The sequence below is a fragment of the Rissa tridactyla genome, chromosome 3, assembly GCF_028500815.1.
Source record: "Rissa tridactyla isolate bRisTri1 chromosome 3, bRisTri1.patW.cur.20221130, whole genome shotgun sequence".
Lineage (NCBI taxonomy): Eukaryota > Metazoa > Chordata > Aves > Charadriiformes > Laridae > Rissa > Rissa tridactyla.
Window position 1 is genome coordinate 94767499 of NC_071468.1, and position 18681 is coordinate 94786179.

Below are 18681 nucleotides of genomic sequence, written 5' to 3' on the forward strand. Positions count from 1 at the left end.
GAACACATGCCACGGGAGGACTACATTAGTAATATATATAGTTATTTATAACTACTCCTTAAGAAGCTAAAAACAATGGCAACCACATTACTAGTAGTTACAGTAAGTATTCATGTTGTCAGGTGGATTTTGAATAATGTCCCAGGCTGAGACATGGCATTGTAGATCTTGGCTCAGATTCCTGGAGTGATAAACTGGGAGATGTGCAGAGCAGTTAAATATACTCACATTTCCTGCATCCAAACCTGCTTTCTCAATGAGATTAACTGACCCAGTTAGCGCAACCAGTGAGGGATGAGGACATTAAACTTTTTAGGTCTCTCTTCATCATTACAGAAAGCCTAGTCTCCAAATCAGGTCTGGCTTCCCTTCTGCCATGCTGCTTCGTTCTAGCAAGAACTTTTTGTACAGCTAAGAAAACACGAGAAGTAACAGCAAGCAAAACTGTTCTGTGACACCTACTTTCCTGATTTTGATTAAAATAAATTCAAATATGTTTCTACCATTTGTGCAAGACAAAATGTTCAGTCATCATTTTCAAGTTCTTCACTTGCGAGCACGGAAACCCTCACTCCCCCAGGCAGAGAAAACAGCTGCCAGCAGCTGATACCGCTAGCTTTAAGTGTTTTCAGGCTTTCTTTGTACAGCACTGCAGATTACACCCATGTAAACAGATTAACTTGATTATTTCAGAAATATCAGATGTTACATTTCTGTATGTGGAATGAGTTTGAGAGACACTGATAGCAACCAAGAGTCAATGATACACAGTCCTTTAAATTTAAACTTAATGACTGGCATCTCCATGCATGGTGATAGCTGAATCCGAAGTATTTCATGTAAGTGTTGTTAAAAAGGAATTACGTGTGGATTCAACCAATATAATGTTATATTGCCTTGTGCTATTTTACTTCCAAAATGTTTTAATGACAGTTCCCATGATGATAATCTACCATTCTTGACACATTACAACAGTTCAGTAAATATTTCAAAACATAAAGGTTTGATATTTTACACTTTCACAGTGCCACTATGTCAAATATGTTCTAGAGTTCACCAGATACTTGGTATACCTTACTCTTCCTAAAAGGTTTATGGAACAAGATCCCATGTAGTAAAGGAGATCGTGTAAGACCAACACAGAAATGTCCCCAGAGCTATGGAAAGAAACACAGATGTGTTTTTTCCATCCTGTCAGCATGTATGTATGCGTGACAGAAGTATATGGTTCACCTTTACAGACAGGCAGGCTACAAGAGAATACCTCTTTGAATACCTAAATGTAGTTTCAGCTCAGTACATAGTAGATGTTTTCATATGGAGCACATCCACTATTAGTCAAAAATAGCCTGATTTATCTAGCACTAAATTATAATAACCTAAAATTAGGAAAAATATTTTTATGGTTACAGTATGTGTAGAAGGCCAGACGACATAAAAAGTGTCATAATTATGTGGTCTGTTTTACTGCATTTTCAGTAGACCCAGCTAGACTGTCATAGCATTTTTGTGTCAAATGCTGACCCTTTTACTCTTTTGGTGAAGTTGCTTAAAAGAGTTTTGCTGAAAGTTTTTTTCAAATCCTGTATCTGGATTCCAGTCCTAATGCCAGTCATTCCCCAAAGAATTTGGACAGTCAGGTTCAGATCCGTCTGTGAGATGCTCTCTGCCTTCAACTGCAATGCTTTGCAATTGGAGAGCCAACAGTATCCTGCATTGAAACCTAAACGCAGGTTGACCCTCAGCTAGGTCAAGGAGGAAAAAGAAGGGGAAGAGGGGGATAAAGAAAATTGCTGCTTTTTCTTTCTCTTTTTTTTTTTTTTAAATCTTGCTGTTCAAATCATGCTGGTTGGCCATTTTAGTATCGTATTGAAAAAAAATAATCTGATTTTCTGCCCTCTTATCTTGGTTTGGTATATACAAAAATAAATTTAAATTTAAAAATAAATTAGGCAAAAGTAAGGTTTATTACTGGGCATGTCTATAGCGCTAGCTCAGGTTCAAGCTTGAACGTGAACTCAATGACCAGGATTATCCAGTATTTTTAGACGCAGATTCATGCTCTACCTCAAATATAGACCAGACCAATTAACTAAGCATGCAATGAAGTCTGGCAGAGGAAAAAAAGTGAAATTTTAACTCCAATTCTCTATCACATGAGCCACATGGCACGGTGAGTGACCCACGGCTCTCACCCAAGAAAGGCTAACAGCCTGTGTATTTTCCTTTTCAGAAACCAAGGCTCCAAGCCTAGCTTTACCCTGCCTCCAGAAGCACCCTCTTTTCCAGCAGATTATCCACCCAGGAGTGTTTCTCGTCTATACTGTGTTGGTTTAATCCCCACACTTGTTTCAGTTTATCTACCATATCCTTACCCATTAGCTCCCCTGTCCAACCTGAAGCCCAAAGAACTCATATCTCGCCTGAATGCATCTCTTTTTCTTGCCCCATCATCCTGTGGATGTTAACTCTCCAGGCGCACGCATTTTGTAAATCCAACACTTGCCTTACGTAAATTCTGAATTTCATTGCTTCACTATCCCCCAAAAAGTTCATAACTTGGCTGTTTCATTATCATTCAGCTTACCTCTCTTCCACGAATGCCTTCTGGTCCTGGTTCTCCTTTATCTCCTTTTTCACCCTAAAAGAATGAAAATTTGTTTTATTGCATATACGCAAGACTAATACTAACCCATGACACTTTTTAACAGGAAAAATATTTTAAGATCCTGGTCTGTTCTACATGAAGTGCTACATATACATTGCTGGCTGCAAAAGCAAAATTATTTCTTACATTCCAACAGAAATTCTTTCCGAAGAAATGCCTCTGAAAAATGTCTAGCGCCCTGAGAGCTACAGCTCTCCCTGCTTCACAGTGCCACTGAACATTAATAAATACGCACCAGAGAAAAATATTCTCGGTTCTCACAGTGCTCCGAGAACATGGTGGTAAAACAGAAATTTACACTGGGGAACAGTTTTCCTTTTGAAAATCTTAACATTGACATTACAATTAATTGCTTTCATTCCCAGACTGTTTTTAAATAAACAATTCTTGGTTTAAATATCTGATAACAGACCTGTCCTCAATATTATTATTTGTCTTTAACTCATACTGGTATATGGTTCGCTGATTGCATTTGAAAAATGGAAACCATTTTTGTTCTGAAAACGTTCTCACAAGTAGGAATATGAACAACATTATGAACCAAAAGAAAAAAAATGGTGGGAAGGATCCTTCAGGATTGACTATACAGGCTGGTTCCTGTGTTTGCTCATGAAACACTGACTATGAAACACAATATTCTTTGTAGGATACATGAAAGGATTCAGTTCTGTATTATCTCTAACTACCATGCTGTTCTACTTAAAACATATTTCATCAAAGTGAACAAAATACACCTGCTTAAGAAGCATAATTGAAGGGAGAATGTCTTCCAGAGCCAACAAGTGTAAACAGCTCTATAATTGCATCTCTGTCACTAGACTGAACTTTGTCAAATCATAGAAGTCATGTAATTCTGATAAAAGCGTGAGGACTGATACTGGAGTCCAAGCTCTTCAACCAAAGAAAGGGAACAGCCCTGCACTGAATTTCAATTATCTCCAGGGGACTACATTTGTCTGAGCAGGACCTATTCATTATGTCAGCATCATCTTCATAATTCTGTTAGGTAAATGGTATTGAACTGAGATCATTCAGCTAACTCCATTTGCGACACAGCTCTGATTCAGAGCCGTTCCTCCAGCGGCAATGACAGAGGGCATTTCATCTAATAATCGGTTTCGCAAGATGAGTTTGTATGAGCTTTCTCAAACAACTGAAGCCTACTAACAAATCAGCAACCGCAAACTGTGAATTTAATAACCCCATGCACAAGATGGCTTTGCTAGTTCACTGTTTCCATTTTAATACATCTTGTGGATAACAAACCCAATGCTATGCATTAGCCTGAATCATACTGTTAATGTTTTTCCTCAAGTATTGCCTTTCTTGCTTGTAAAAAAAAGTAAAAATTAAGCCAGTAAATCTATGCATTTATTCCAAAAGTTTAAATGACAGTTATAGGAATTTAACACTGGTTATTTTAGTATGTTAAATCTGTAACGTTCTCTTTGTCCTATGGGTTTAGACAGTAACTTTCTTTCGCTGTCAGTTTAAAAAAATAACAGTTGAAGTCCCAAACTTACTATTCTTCTTTAAACAGCTCACTAAGAACTTTTAGAAAAAACTGACTTTTCACCACTGCAACACACTGGACATTTAGTACTGCTTTCAGGATTTTTCAACTAATATCACGTATACTGCTACAACCTTGCAATAGCTACAAAGGTACAGTCATATATTTGACATAGTATCTTCTTAACCGGATATATTTCTAGATTTAAAAATCATTCCAATTTACTGAGCTGGTTTTTTTCTTCTATGATTTGTTCATCTGTTTTCATACTTTAAGAGAAAATGATTTAAATATGTTCAGATTTGCTTCAGAAGTAGTAGTATCCTGTAAATTCCTTGATGTATAGGTGGAATCCTAAGGTAAAAGTATCCTGTCAAAATTTGTTGTGCAACATCTACGTTTACGTAAAAACCTAAACAGAGAGCCTAAACCAAAAGATGATCCTCTCCTCACCCTCACTGATTGTTTGCCTTGATGTTAGATGAGCAGCACATGTTGGAGACCATGTCTTTTTCTTCTACAGTAGGCAGACGGTAACTTTAAAATGCTGACGGGCAGCTCTAGACACATACAAGTGTGGTTGGTGAAGGCAGGGAAGAAAGAAAAGCTCCTTTCCTTATGATTTACAAGATATTTGGATTTAAGATGCTTATCAGTTTCTTGGACAAAATGATGAACAGCACCTCCTACTAATGAGCCCGGACCTCTGCAGAGTCCCAAGAGCCGCGGGCTTTCTGCCAGGTACGCGCTTTTACTATGAACCTATTCTGATTTTTTAATAGAGTAAATGATTTGTCCTCGCCAAGCCTTTCATATGGAATGTCTGTGTCTGCTGTGAAGCCAGAATTCAAATCAAATAGAGGTCCAATTTTTACAATTTATTCTCATGAGAACTGAGCCAAGTCACGCTCATTTCTGCCTTTATGGAGCACACTATACTGCATAATTAACAGCTTCAAATCTAGCCAATTCGCAGAATCGCTGAAGTCACTCTGCAGTGTAGAGGAGGCTGTTAATAATCAACATTGTGGCTTACCTCATAGATTAACAATAAAGAGAGAAAAATGTGTTAATGCCGTTTCATATCTAATGTTCCTGCCTGCTTATACTATATTCAGATGAGACAATTAAAGTCTATTTATTGCAAAAACAGGATGATAAAACTCTGGAAGTGCCATGCTTGTTTATTAGCTAGCTAAAACTAATCCAATATAACACTGAATTATTTCTATTTCTTTGGGTGCATTCTGCTCTTGATTACCCCAATGGAACAAGCTGATGGGACTGCTCCAGTATAAGTGCTGGGAGGGATTCAGCGTGCTGTGTGTTAACAGCAGAGACACTGAACTCGGTGGTAACATTCTTTAATCAGAACCAGGGGTTCACGCGTGGCCTCTGCAAGACTGGAGTACCAGCCTTCAACTCACTTGTCAACTTTTTGACCAACTGCCTCCTTTTCCTTGCATACTGTTTCCTCCTTATTGTAACAGGAAAGTAATGCATTTGGAAATAACATACATTCATACCTAAAGATTTACCTAAAAAGGTAAAGTTTGTTTTACAGTGCTGCCCTGTTAATGATACTAATCGGGAATTCCTGATATCCTTTGTTCCAAACATTTTCAAGTACCATTGTTAACAATAGCTGAAATACGCTCCAAAGTAACTTGCTTACCTAACTTGCTATCACTAACTTAGTACGGATACCTTATAATTTTTAACCTCTGAAACTCCGTGATTTTGCCCTACATATCTTTAAGATAGTATGCAAGGAAATGAATGAGCGACACAAGAAGCTTATTTCCAAACAGGCTGTAACCCTATATCACAGAAGACCACTACTTAAGCAGAGCGAGAACGAGACAGCATAAAACATTGCAGAAATACACTTCCGTTTCTAGTAAAATAAAATCAACAGTGATGACCTGGGAGGATGTCACCATGAAGCCCATGTCTTCCAAACCCACCTATTTAAGATACTCACAGCAAGAAAGTGGGTGATCACAAAGCTTCATAGGCATTAGCAATTCAGAAAGCTCAATAAATACACTTATCAAGAAACCAGGACCAAAAAACTTCTGATTCCAAAATGTGCCATCACCATCTCGTGAAAGTGCCCCAAACAACAGCTGTTGTGCCTGACCAAGCCGGATAACACATCAGGAGAAAGATCTTGCCTTCCTGCTTCACTTAGACAGACTGAGCAATACTGAAGAAGTTCATACCGGCTAACTACTGCTTAGTGTCACGCATCACATTTCTAAGCAAGCTCTAAGCATTTCTAAGCCAGAGAGGCTACATAAAGACAAACTACCACCTCAATTGAATCCAAAATCTCAGGCACAGAATGATCTGAAGCCAGGCCAACCTGTGGCTCCTAAACGACACTGAAGAATTGCCTCTTCCAGCCATCCATTTTCATTTGTCGTAGAAAAAAAACTTAAAACGCCAAATGACTTCAATCAATCAGAACAGCCATCAAAAAACTCCAAGTCCAATACATGTCACAGTGTAGTGCTCTCCACATGGAGAAATCAAATGCACAAATAACAAGTAAAGAATAATCCCTATAACACTACTGGATCTAGGGATTTTCACGGATCACACAGCGAGCAGACTGTAACACAAAGCTATTTTTAGAAGGTTAAACTCCATTCTTCATTTGCCAAATGCAAATTGAAAAAAGCCAATTATTCTGGTTTACTTGCCACTTATGAGAACAGTGAAAAACAGTGGCTAGTTCAGGGCATCATATTTTTCATGAAACTTTGTCAACTTTTAGGTATCTGCTCTTCTCCAAACCAGAATGTTAGAAAGTTTGAGAAAAAAGTTAGGAGAAAAAAGTGAACATGGGACACACTGATTAATCTCATATATGGAAAAGAATGCTATAAACGGGACAATAAGTTTTCCATAGTAATAACAGAAATAATGGATTTAATTTGCAGCCAAAAGGAACTGGAGGCGGGGGAGGGGGGGGGAATTGTGGTTAAAAAGGCAGAGAAGTACTGCAACTCTCTAAAAATACAGTAAAATTGCCTTAACTTTAGATTTTGCTTGAGAATGCTCTGGACAGAACTGATGATACGTCATTGTATGTGTGTCTTTATGGAGGTGAGGCAGATATAACCCCGTGCACTCTTCCAGGGTAACATTTCCTCTAGACTGCTCCTTGGTTCTGCTATGGTTGCTCTCTCTTGGAAAATGTGACAAAGTCATATGTTAAAATAGTTTTAGCTTTTCTTAGGATAATGTCCTTGCTGAGTAATGACTACAGTGTTTGCAGGAGGCACATGTCTTAAGGAGTCAGAATTATCTCTTTTAATAAATAAATTCTCTTTTTTCATGAAGGTATTGAAAGACAGACAAACATTAATTCAAATGCCAGCAATATACAGGATCACAATACGACTGAGCTGTTTGCACTGTCAGCATGCCATTACCACCGAGAACAGTGATTGAATAGTATCAGCCCAGAGATAAAGAACAGCAAAATAAAAACCAAACCAAATAACACAGACGAACGAGGAGTGGAAAGATAAACCTATTCTGAAGAGTTAGCAACCCCTTTAGATTGAAGGACTGCATCAACATTCCATCAAGTCACGTAGTTTAGGCGTACTTTTACATTCTTCACGAAAGCTAAAAATTGCAACATCCACAAACACCTATTTCTAGAATAGTCTAGCAATTTCACGGCACCCTGGCAGGCAATAAACTGTCCCCAGTTATTGCCTTATTGAAATATTTTCTTACATAGCCTACAGAACTACGATATACTTGAGAACTAAGCCTTCAGAAATCTCAAATTCTATTCTTTCACACCTAGAAAATGCCACAGCAAGGCTACCAGCAACATCTTATCGAAAACACAAGTGAACAGACCTTACAGATCTCTGAATCTCACCTTGGTCTTTTCTTCAATGTAACCCTATCTTGTGGAAATCTAAAAGACTGCCTAACATTCCCTGATGCCAACTGGAACTAGTAGTTAAGTTCATTAATGAAATACTAAAAGTCATTAAATAATACCGTGATAAGCAGAAAAGATAATTTATGTAGAATAGCACATAACATAATTTTTCATCTAAGAGACTTGTTTGGGTAAAAGAAACATAAAGAGACAACCTCATCCTTTTGGGGGACATCCTTTGGAATAGCCAGCGCCAGAAGAAAAAACACTGAAATTTTGGATAACTCCTGCTTGCTACAATCTAACATTTAGGTTTGTTATTCAATAATAAATGTCCCAAATGAATGTTCTCAGGCTTAAGACGCTCACACTGGCTTTTTTTTTTTTGCCACATATAATTTAGATGTTGTGGTTTGCAAACTTTGCTCTGTACGCTCTCCTGCCATGGCTCATCCTGCCACCATCTTCAAACCCTTCAGCGTCAAGGAGAAAAAACAAAATCAACATCCAAAACTCCACTCTTTTCGGTAATTATTTGATCATATATTCCCGGACTTAATTTAACTTCTTAATCCAAAATTAAAGTTTTATTCATAAAAATAAGAAAAACAATACAAACTAAATCATGAGCTACCTGAAAGTAAAGTTTCAGTCTCCTAGAAAATATGTATTCTTAACATCCACTTGAATACATTAATACTCTCGTCAGAGAAAGCACAATCAATCAAGTAAAATGTGTTTATAAGGAAAAGTCACTAAGCTTTTTTGTGGTGATCTTCATTTGCAAGTGCTACTTAGTATTTACGTGTAGAGGCTTTAGTGGATGTAAATAACTTTCTAAAATAAGTCAAAGCTTAACAAAAATCAATACGATGTTTATTTCAAGAATTTGCATCTACAGAAAGAAATCACAGAATGTATTTTAAAGACTCTGAAAAAACCCACTGTGAATAGTAACGGATATTCTATTCTTTACTCACTCCATCTGTCTGAGTTCTACAATACATTCTATACATGGAACATCACTTCAATTTAAAAATTTGTCTATTCCTCATCATTTATTTTGCTATACCTTTCCTCATAATCCAAAAGCAAAAGGCTCTCCAAACTACAAAGACGCATGAATTCAGTCAGGCAACTCATATATGCAACTTTCAATGAAGAGGCCACACGGGATACATTCATAGTCCAGTTTTCTTCTCCTAATACAGTGTCTCTGGCTAATCTCATCTGCAAATATAAAAATCAACAATCATTTTTATGAGTCATCGTTTACACTTCTCCTCCAGACTTGCCTTCTGTCCAAGAGAACATCTGAACTTTCCAGTACCTTCTTGTTGATATCTAACAATTATAATTAGTTTTAAATGTTTCTTTCACCAGTTTTTCCTTGAGAAAGTTTCCTCTTTTGTCACTGAAAAAACACTGATTCTATTGGTCACCAACAACTGGAATAATCTTGACGCGAGTCACTCAGATACAAACCACATCCAGACCACAGACAACCTTCTTCAGCTATCTCCAGAGCTACCACTTTCAGCCGGATTTGATCATGCTATTTTCACAAATCCTCCCTCACCCTGCTCTCACCCACCCATTAGGAACGTCATCACTAAAACTCTGTTCATCATTTATCTTCTTCTTTGCTGGTTCTCATGCACACATACTTAAATACTGGGAAACCTAAGTACTAAGCTCAGTGCACAACTCGGCATTGCAAGGCTTACACGGAGTCAATACATTTATCCCCATTCAATAACCTCTCCCTTCAGCCCAACACTTCTCTGGTGCGATGAGCACAAGATCGATACAACTATAGCTGAAGCATCATCTTTTATATTATTCATTTTTTAATTAACCATCCAATCCGGTTGTTCTGTAGGTATCCACCTTCTGTCTTAAATCTTATATTTTAATTATAATATCTTTGGGATGAGATAAATGGTCTGCTCTGTCTTTGTACTGTGCCTAACACAAGGGAATCATACACGTTTTGACTTGCACAAATACTTAAGCTTTTACAGAATTTTGCTTTTTCATCACTTACAAACAAAACTAATAGTTGAATTTGGCTCTAAGTTTCCAGCGCCAAACTCCACGATAATTTTGAATTTAAGTATCCTGCGTATCTATCAGTAGATTAAAACCTAAAAAGAAAAAAGCTGTCTCGTTTAATGAGCACATTATTTTTCCCTTTCTTAAGTAAATACTACAAATGGATTTGACTTTCAGCTACAATTGTTTAAAATTCTATCTGTCTTTTAATGGGGAGGTTTCTGTTTATACTGGCTTAGTATTAGTGTGGAATGAAGATTTTTCCGTAGGAGGAATAAACTAGTTTCTTTTCAAGGCTGGTCTCCTAAGGCAACCTAAAGCCTATCCGTTCTTGTCAGCAGTTGACAAGTAGTATTGCTTTCACAGAACGTAGTATTTTTTAGACACACATGCTTTCATGGTTTTGGCAGGCTATTGCTATTGTTATTTAGACTCTAAAAGATGTTCTGCAGATGGTTAAAGCAATGTCAAGTGTTTGCGCAAGCTGAATGGACTGCTACGTCTTTTCTGCAAAGGCTGCACCTTCACGTTTATTTCTGTGACGCGACAACCAAAATAATGGCATTTTCTGTAGCTGAGACTACTAACCGTGTTCATCAGGCTCACACAGACAACAGTGTTGGTTACCTCTGCTCTCTTAGACTACAGTAAGTAGTTTATTAAGGTCATAAAAATGCATACTTTGGACCAGGAAATTGGGGTTTCAATAAAGCTCTTGTGGACCCTGGTACAATCTAAAGGTGTGATGTGCTCAGTCTTCTACTGAATATTTATCTGAGGAGGAGGCTTGATCTGTGTTCAAATTAAGCACCCCTTGCTCAGTCAGACTTCACTAAGGCCAGTTCAAAACACAGCTAGAAAAGGAGGAAATGGCTGCCTTTAGCATCAAATTTAGTAATTCTAGATCTAATGCAGGAAGTTTTCTCTCTTTTTGAGAGGATCAAAATCCACAGCTCCCACTTCCCTGGCAACTGTCCATACAACCAGCCCATAGGGTACCGTGCGTGAAAACAATTGTCGTATTTCTGGTATAGCGCGGCCACTGTGCAGTGAAGTGTAAAAAATAAATGGGTCTAGAATATATAGGTGAGAGAATGTTCTGCAGCCTACTGAAGGGAAGGAAGCATCTTTAGAAAGGGCATCCTGGGCAATTTGAGCTGTATTTACTGGCTGGCTATTGACAACAGAAGCAAGTTTAAGTTAACACTGGCTTTCAATAAGTACAAAAAAAACCTCATAAAAGCATACAGGGAAAACTTCTTTAGCTGTGCACAACATATTTTGGCCTCACCATATGAGGAAGATCAACAATACGCTCCCTGTACACTTTTAAGGCAACTCAGTCTCCACTTACTGTCACAGAAACTCAAAACTATTGTAAATTAGCTGCTCTTCTAAGTTAGCTTCTTTTCTTTCTTAAACTAAAATTTAAGAATACACAAAGACGGCCCATGAGTGTACTGTACAGAGTAGCAGCATGAAGATGCTGATTGGATTAGCTACATTAGACACATACTTCTGTACAATTTACCATTCTTTAACTTTTGTGCAGATCTTTGATAACAGCCTTAATACCCTTGACTTGTGTGCCTGCTATGTCAGGTCTTCTTCAAAGTAAGTATTTTCTAGGTATGTCCACGTTAGCAAACAGTGTGGCACAGAAGAAGATCTATAGAGCAAATGATGCAGAGTACTAGATGTTCACAATATATGTATTTTATTGGAGCTATTCCAAACCTACCTTGGAGCAGCTTTAGTCTGTTTTCAAAAACTCAAGAGCCTTAGCAATTGCAACACCTTAGGCTTGTTCCTGGAGTACATCTTTCAGTATAGCTTCATCCAAAAGGAATCATACTGTTCTTCTCCAGCCGGTCATTAACATACACCTATTTTTCTGAAATACCTTGGTTGCCGAAGTCTGGAGAAACAGAATCTACTGGAATATAACCCAGTAAACAGAGGCGCTTTTTTGGTGAAAACAGTTACTGGATTTATTCACTTTACTAAGCACCGCACAAACAGTTGCAATAGCAATGCACAGGGACACTGGGGATAGGAAGAAGCAGCTGGAAAGGAGGAGATGGGGTAGGAAGACTGTTTTTATCATTGACAGTATTACCTTAACAAACACCAACTACTGCTAAGTGGAGGAAAAAAAAAAGTGCTTTGGAGACTTAAATACACTTAAACGTGTATTTTGCTGACTTTTCAGTAGTAGCATCCACATCTGGCTTTGCAGGTTGTGGAAAGCTTCCCCCACTCACATGCGCACACAGAGGTTTATTTTTAGTACATTCATGAAAAAACGGTTCTGCCATCTCCTGTTCTACAGTGACCAATGTGAGTAGCTGTTCTGTTGTTTCTTCTTTCATCACACTCTGTTCATGAATTCTGATCCTTATCCTAATTGCAAACAACTCTCACTCAAACTTTTAAGAGCCCACTTAGGGAGCCCATTGACTTAAACACACGTATATCATCTGCAAATTTATTTCTTCACATTCATGCCTATTTTAGAAATATCACATAAAAGAATTTTTTAAAAGGTGGCACAATACGAGGCTAAACTGTAAGAACTACAAGGCTGCACAAGGATACATGTGATGTATGCTGAACGATGTTTTCTAATATTGCAGCATCAATACCATTTTATTACATTATCCTATTGCCTCTTCTCATTAGATACCTGTCCGTACACTCTTTTCCCTAAAGAATAATCCCCTGCAACAGCGCATACAACATAATCTCACTGATAGTAGCAGCTGCAATGTACTGATGGCCTCCTTGCTGTGGAGCCCCGCCAGCTCAGTCTTGCAGTGCATCTTTGCTCAGCAGCTCCCAAGAACTGCCTCCCCTTTGAGAGAACGGAGACTCACACTTCAGGAGCTCTATTCAGTTTGCCATGATGAAGTTATACACTGCACCTGCCAGCAAGGATTCAGTTGTGCTTACTCTCTATTGCTGTAATGCCGCCTTCCTCCAGAGCCTCCTTCCTGGCTTGAAGTTCTTGGTAAAGAAAGCTTTCCTTTAATAACTGCACCGCAGTCGATCAAAAGAATTAAGTCAAAAGTGATTTAATTTGGAAATCTATCACTTGATATGTTACTAAATATTTTCGTGATTGTTTTATATTTTCTAGAAGGGGATGACTTATTCTAGCACACACATAAATACGTATGTAAACACACAAGCGTATTAGTGTAAATGTGCACTTTCAACTGGAAATCGAGGAAATACAATCACTTCAAGTTAAACCTATCACCAGATTTGGGATCAAGAAAAAATATTCCACCTAGATTACGCTGTAAAGAAGAAAAGACGGGTCATTGTCATAGGTGACTCGCTACTGAAGGGAGTGGAAGGCCCAATATGCAGACTGGACCCGGTGCATAGGGAGGACTGCTGCCTCCCTGGGGTCCAGGTCAAGGACGTGAAGAGGATGCTTCCTTCCCTGGTACGGCCCTTCAGACTATTACCTGCTTTTGATCTTTCAGGTAGGCAGTGATGAAGTAACAAAAAGTCCAAGGGCAATGAAGAAAGATTTCAAGACCCTGGGATGGCTGATTAAGGGATCGGGAGCGCAAGTTGTGTTTTCCTCTATCCCCCCAGTTGCGGGGAATGATGAGGGGGTAAATAGGAGGAGCCAGCAGATCAATGCCTGACTTGGAGCCTGGTGCTACTGGCAGGACTTTGGGTACTTTGATCATGGCCTGATCTACAAAACACCAGGCCTGCTGGTAACAGGTGGGAATAGGCTGTCTTCCAGGGGCAAAAGGGTTCTAGGACAAGAGTTATCAGGGCTCATTGATAGGGTTTTAAACTAGATTTGAAGGTGGGTGGGGATGGTACTGGGCTTGCTGGTGAGGTGCCAGGGCGTAGTTGCTCAGCACCTGTGGGCGAGTGTGCCAGTATTTCTGAGAGCCAGAAGGCATACCACATCTCAAGGGTCAAGACTACACACATGACTCCCTCTCTGAAATGCTTATATACCAATGCACGCAGCATGGGGAATAAGCAGGAAGAGCTGGAGATCTGTGTGTGGCTGCAGGGCCACGAGCTCATTGCAATTACTGATACGTGGTGGGACAGCTCACGTGACTGGAATGATGTCATGGATGGCTACGTCCTTTTCAGGAACGACAGATCAGGGAGGCGTGGTGGTGGAATTGCACTCTATGTGAGAGAGCAACTGGAACGCATTGAGCCCTCACTAGGGGCGGATGAGGGCCGAGAGCTTATGGGTAAAGATTAAGGGGCAGGCAAATACAAGGGACACTGTTGTGGGTGTTTATTACAGGCAACCTGATCAGGATGGGGAAGCTGATGAGGCTTTCTACAGACAGCTGAAGGTAGCCTCGCAATTGCAGGCCTTGGTTCTCATGGGGGACTTCAACCACCTCGATATCTGCTGGGAAGACCACACAGCCGGGCACGCACAGTCCAGGAGGCTCCTCTAGTGCATTGATGATAACTTTTTGACACAGGTGGTACAGGAGCCAACAAGGAGAGGAGCACTCCTGAACCTGGTACTGACAAACACAGAGGGACTGGTGGAGGACATTAAGGTTGGGGGTACCCTAGGTTGTAGTGATCATGAAATGATAGAGTTCAGGATCATGGGTACTATGCACAAAACAACAAGAAGTTCTTCTGAAGTCCAAGATTTTAATTTTACTAACTTTGACCTCTTCAAGAAACTGCTTGGAGAGATCCCACGGGCTAGGGCTCTGGAAGGCAAAGGGGCTCAAGAAAGCTGGTTGGTATTCAAAGACCACTTCCCCCAAGCTCAGGATCTGTGCAGCCCTAAGAGCAAGAAATCGGCCGAGGGACACAGGAGACCTGCATGGTTGAGCGGGGAGCTTCCGAAAAAGCTCAAGCGGAAGTTTACAGTAAGTGAAAGAAGGGACTGACCCCTTGGGAGGATTACAAGAATGCCGCCAGAGCGTGCAGGGATGAAACAAGGAAAGCCAAGGCCGCCTTGGAATTAAACCTGGCTAGGGACATCAAGCTCAACAGGAAGGGCTTCTACAAGTATATTGGAACCAAAAGGAAGACCAGAGAAGTTGTGGGCCCACTGCTGAATGAGACAGGAGCCATGATGATGGAGGATGCGGAGAAGGCGGAGTTACTGAATGCCTTCTTTGCTTCGGTCTTTACTGCTCGGCCCAGCCCTCAGGAGTCCCAGGCTTTGGGGAAAGTAACGGGGAAAGAAGACGACTTCCCCTGGGTTGAGGAGGATCGAGTGAGGGATCAACTAGATCAATTAGATATTCACAACTCCATGGGCCCCAATGGGATGCATGCGAGAGCGCTGAGGGAGCTGGCAGACGTCATTGCTGGGCTGCTCTCCATCATCTTTTAAAAGTCCTGGAGAACAGGCGAGGTCCCTGAGGACTGGAGGAAAGCCAACGTCACTCCAGTCTTCAAAAAAGGCAAGAAGGAGGAGCCAGGGAACTACAGGCCAGTCAGCCTCACCTCCATCCCTGGAAAGATGATGGAACAGCTCGTTCTGGGCATCATCTCAAGGCATGTGGAAGGAAAGAAAGCTATCAGAAATACTCAACATGGATTCACCAAGGGTAAATCATGTCTGACTAATCTGATAGCCTTCTGTGATGGCATGACTGGATGGATAGATGAGGGGAGACCGGTAGATGTGGTCTACCTTGACTTAAGCAAGGCGTTCGACACAGTCTCCCGCAGCATCCTCATAGGGAAGCTTAGGAAGAGTGGTCTTGATGAATGGACAGTAAGGTGGATAGATAACTGGTTGAAAGACAGAGCTCAGAGGGTAGTGATTAGGGACACAGAGTCTAGTTGGAGGTCAGTGACGAGTGGTGTTCCCCAGGGGTCAGTACTGGGTCCAGTCCTCTTCAATATATTCATCAATGACCTGGACAAGGGGATAGAGTGCACCCTCAGCGAGTTCACTGATGACACAAAGCTGGGGGGGGTGGCTGACACACCGGAAGGCTGTGCCGCCATCCAGAGAGACCTGGACAGGCTGGAGAGTTGAGCAAAGAGGAACCTTATGAAATTCAACAAGGGCAAGTGTAGGGTGCTGCACCTGGGGAGGAATAACCCTATGCACCAGTACAGGTTGGGGGCTGACCTGCTGGAGAGCAGCTCGGTGAAAAGAGACCTGGGAGTCCTGGTGGACAACAGGATGACCATGAGCCAGCAATGTGCCCTCATGGCCAAAAAGGCCAATGGCATCCTGGGATGCACCAAGAAGAGTGTGGCCAGCAGGTCAAGGGAGGTCATCCTCCCCCTCTACTCTGCCTTGGTGAGGCCACACCTGGAGTACTGTGTCCAGTTCTGGGCTCCCCGGTTCAAGAAGGACAGGGAACTGCTGGAGAGAGTACAGCAAAGGGCTATCAAGATGATTAGGGGACTCAAACACCTCTCTTATGAAGAAAGGCTGAGGGATTTGGGTCTCTTCAGTCTGGAAAAAGAATGACTAAGGGGGGACCTTATCAACACTTATAAATACTCAAAGGGTGGATGTCAGGAGGATGGGGCCAGGCTCCTTTCAGTGGTGCCCGGGGACAGGACACGAGGTAATGGGCACAAACTTGAACATAGGAAGTTCCACCTAAACATGAGGAGGAACTTCTTTACTTTGAGGGTGGCAGAGCCCTGGGAACAGGCTGCCCAGAGAGGTGGTGGAGTCTCCATCTCTGGAGACATTCCAAACTTGCCTGGACGCGTTCCTGTGCAACCTGCTCTAGGTGACCTTGCTCTGACAGGGGGGTTGGACTAGATGATCTCCAGAGGTCCCTTCCAACCCTATGGTTCTAGGATTCTATGTAAGACCACATCAATGATACTACCTGAAGTTATCCAGAACCCATATCTGTAAGGAGCTGAAGTACTCATGTTATGGTATGCTCTACCTACAATGCTTCTCACAGCACTTCCAGTTAAAGATAACTCTTTCTTCAAAGATATTATGCAAAAGTATTAGTGAAATGTAAACAGCTTTTAGAAAAGTAAAATAGGCAAAGAGAATGGAAAAATGTGTGTATGGGTGGGTGTCTGCACAACAGCAAAGGTAAGTTATGAGCCAGAAAAAAAGGGAAAAGAGAAGGCACAGATAATCAAGGACAAGTAACAAAAATAGCAAGCAGACCAAAAAAATAAATCCAGAAACAGTGATAAGAAAATAAGTTTGAACAAAAATGACTGGATGTTGAACTTCAGTCAGACCTATTTCTCTAAGACTATCTTGTGGGAACACTCATATGATGGGCTATTTCCAGGCCTCTCTCTAATCCAATTGAGGTCACATTTAGTTTGCAAATTAATTATATTCTGGCATTTCTTATCTTTTGACTCAGCAATCATCTTTTTAAAATTCAGTCTGTTCAGATTAATAAATGGCGAACAAGAAAAATCATCTGTCATAATGAATTATAAGGCCTTTCACCAGAGATCATCTGTGGAGTCAGAAGAGAGAATATTTTAATTTACAGCCATAAGCTTTATCACTTGAGCTAAAAGACTAGGTAGCTGCAGCACAGGATGACCCCTCTCTTCTGGTGAACCAAAGCATAGGCTGAACATGGGACATCTTCCACTCATCATAGAATACAAACAATTCACTAGCCAGGCCGATGAAAAGAAATCCTGTATTCTAGCTTTCTAATGCCAAAAAAATGCACCTGTCAAATATTATATTTCTAATCCAAGGCAGAACGAGCTTGAGAGTTCACACCAGCATTGAGGTATTGGCAAAGTCACTTCTCCACTAATCTTGTTCTCAGCAAGACACGATTTGTTTACACTCAAACCTCATAAAGAAAACCATTTTGAGGCATATGACTAAATCTGGTGATGATACCAAATTATACAGGATAAAACAGATGAGGATGAGCTGTGACAAACTCAATAAGGGCATGATGAGATGAAGTGACATAGCAAAAGAAGGACAAATGAAGTTCGATGTAGGTATATTTAAAATTACGAAGACGGTAAAATCCTTATGTCCCATATGCAGCAACAACATCTGTGAACACAATCACAGCTTCCTAAATGCAACAACTGGTAATGGTCAGTTCAAAAGGACCAAGAGGGAAATCTTGAGGCCACACTCAAAGCTAAAGAGAGGGTAAAAAAGGAAGTTCCATGTGAGGAGATATTACAAAGGCACAAATAAAAAAACCAAAGACTTTCACTGTGATATTATATACACTGAAGTTCTTGCCTCTACCATCTTTAAACACTGCAACAGAACTCAAAAGCATCCAGAGGCAGCTAGTAAGGATGAGCAATATATTAGCAATAAGAAGAGGACTAAGGATTATCTCTGTCCTCTAGTAGATAGGGCCGGCAACATAGTGACCAAGGATGAGGAAAAGGCTGAGGTACTTAATGAAGTCTTTGCCTCAGTCTTCAGCAGTAGGACCAGTTGTTCCCTGAGCACCCAGACCCCTGAACTAGAAGACAGGGATGGGGAGCAGAATGAAGCCCCAGTAATCCAAAGGGAAATGGTGAGGGACCTGCTTCAGCACCTGGAGGTGCACAAATCTA

At 40.6% G+C, this 18681-nt stretch overlaps 1 protein-coding gene across 10 annotated transcripts in view; it reads right to left on the reverse strand.

Annotated features, from left to right (window-relative positions):
• The window catches only part of COL19A1 (collagen type XIX alpha 1 chain), a 214129-nt gene that overhangs the window by 108665 nt on the left and 86783 nt on the right, over positions 1–18681 (reverse strand). For all 10 annotated transcript variants that reach the window (XM_054195884.1, XM_054195882.1, XM_054195883.1 and 7 more), the window contains one exon: positions 2588–2641. In XM_054195884.1, the coding sequence (XP_054051859.1) occupies positions 2588–2641 (54 nt within the window). The remainder of the gene's footprint in view (positions 1–2587; positions 2642–18681) is intronic.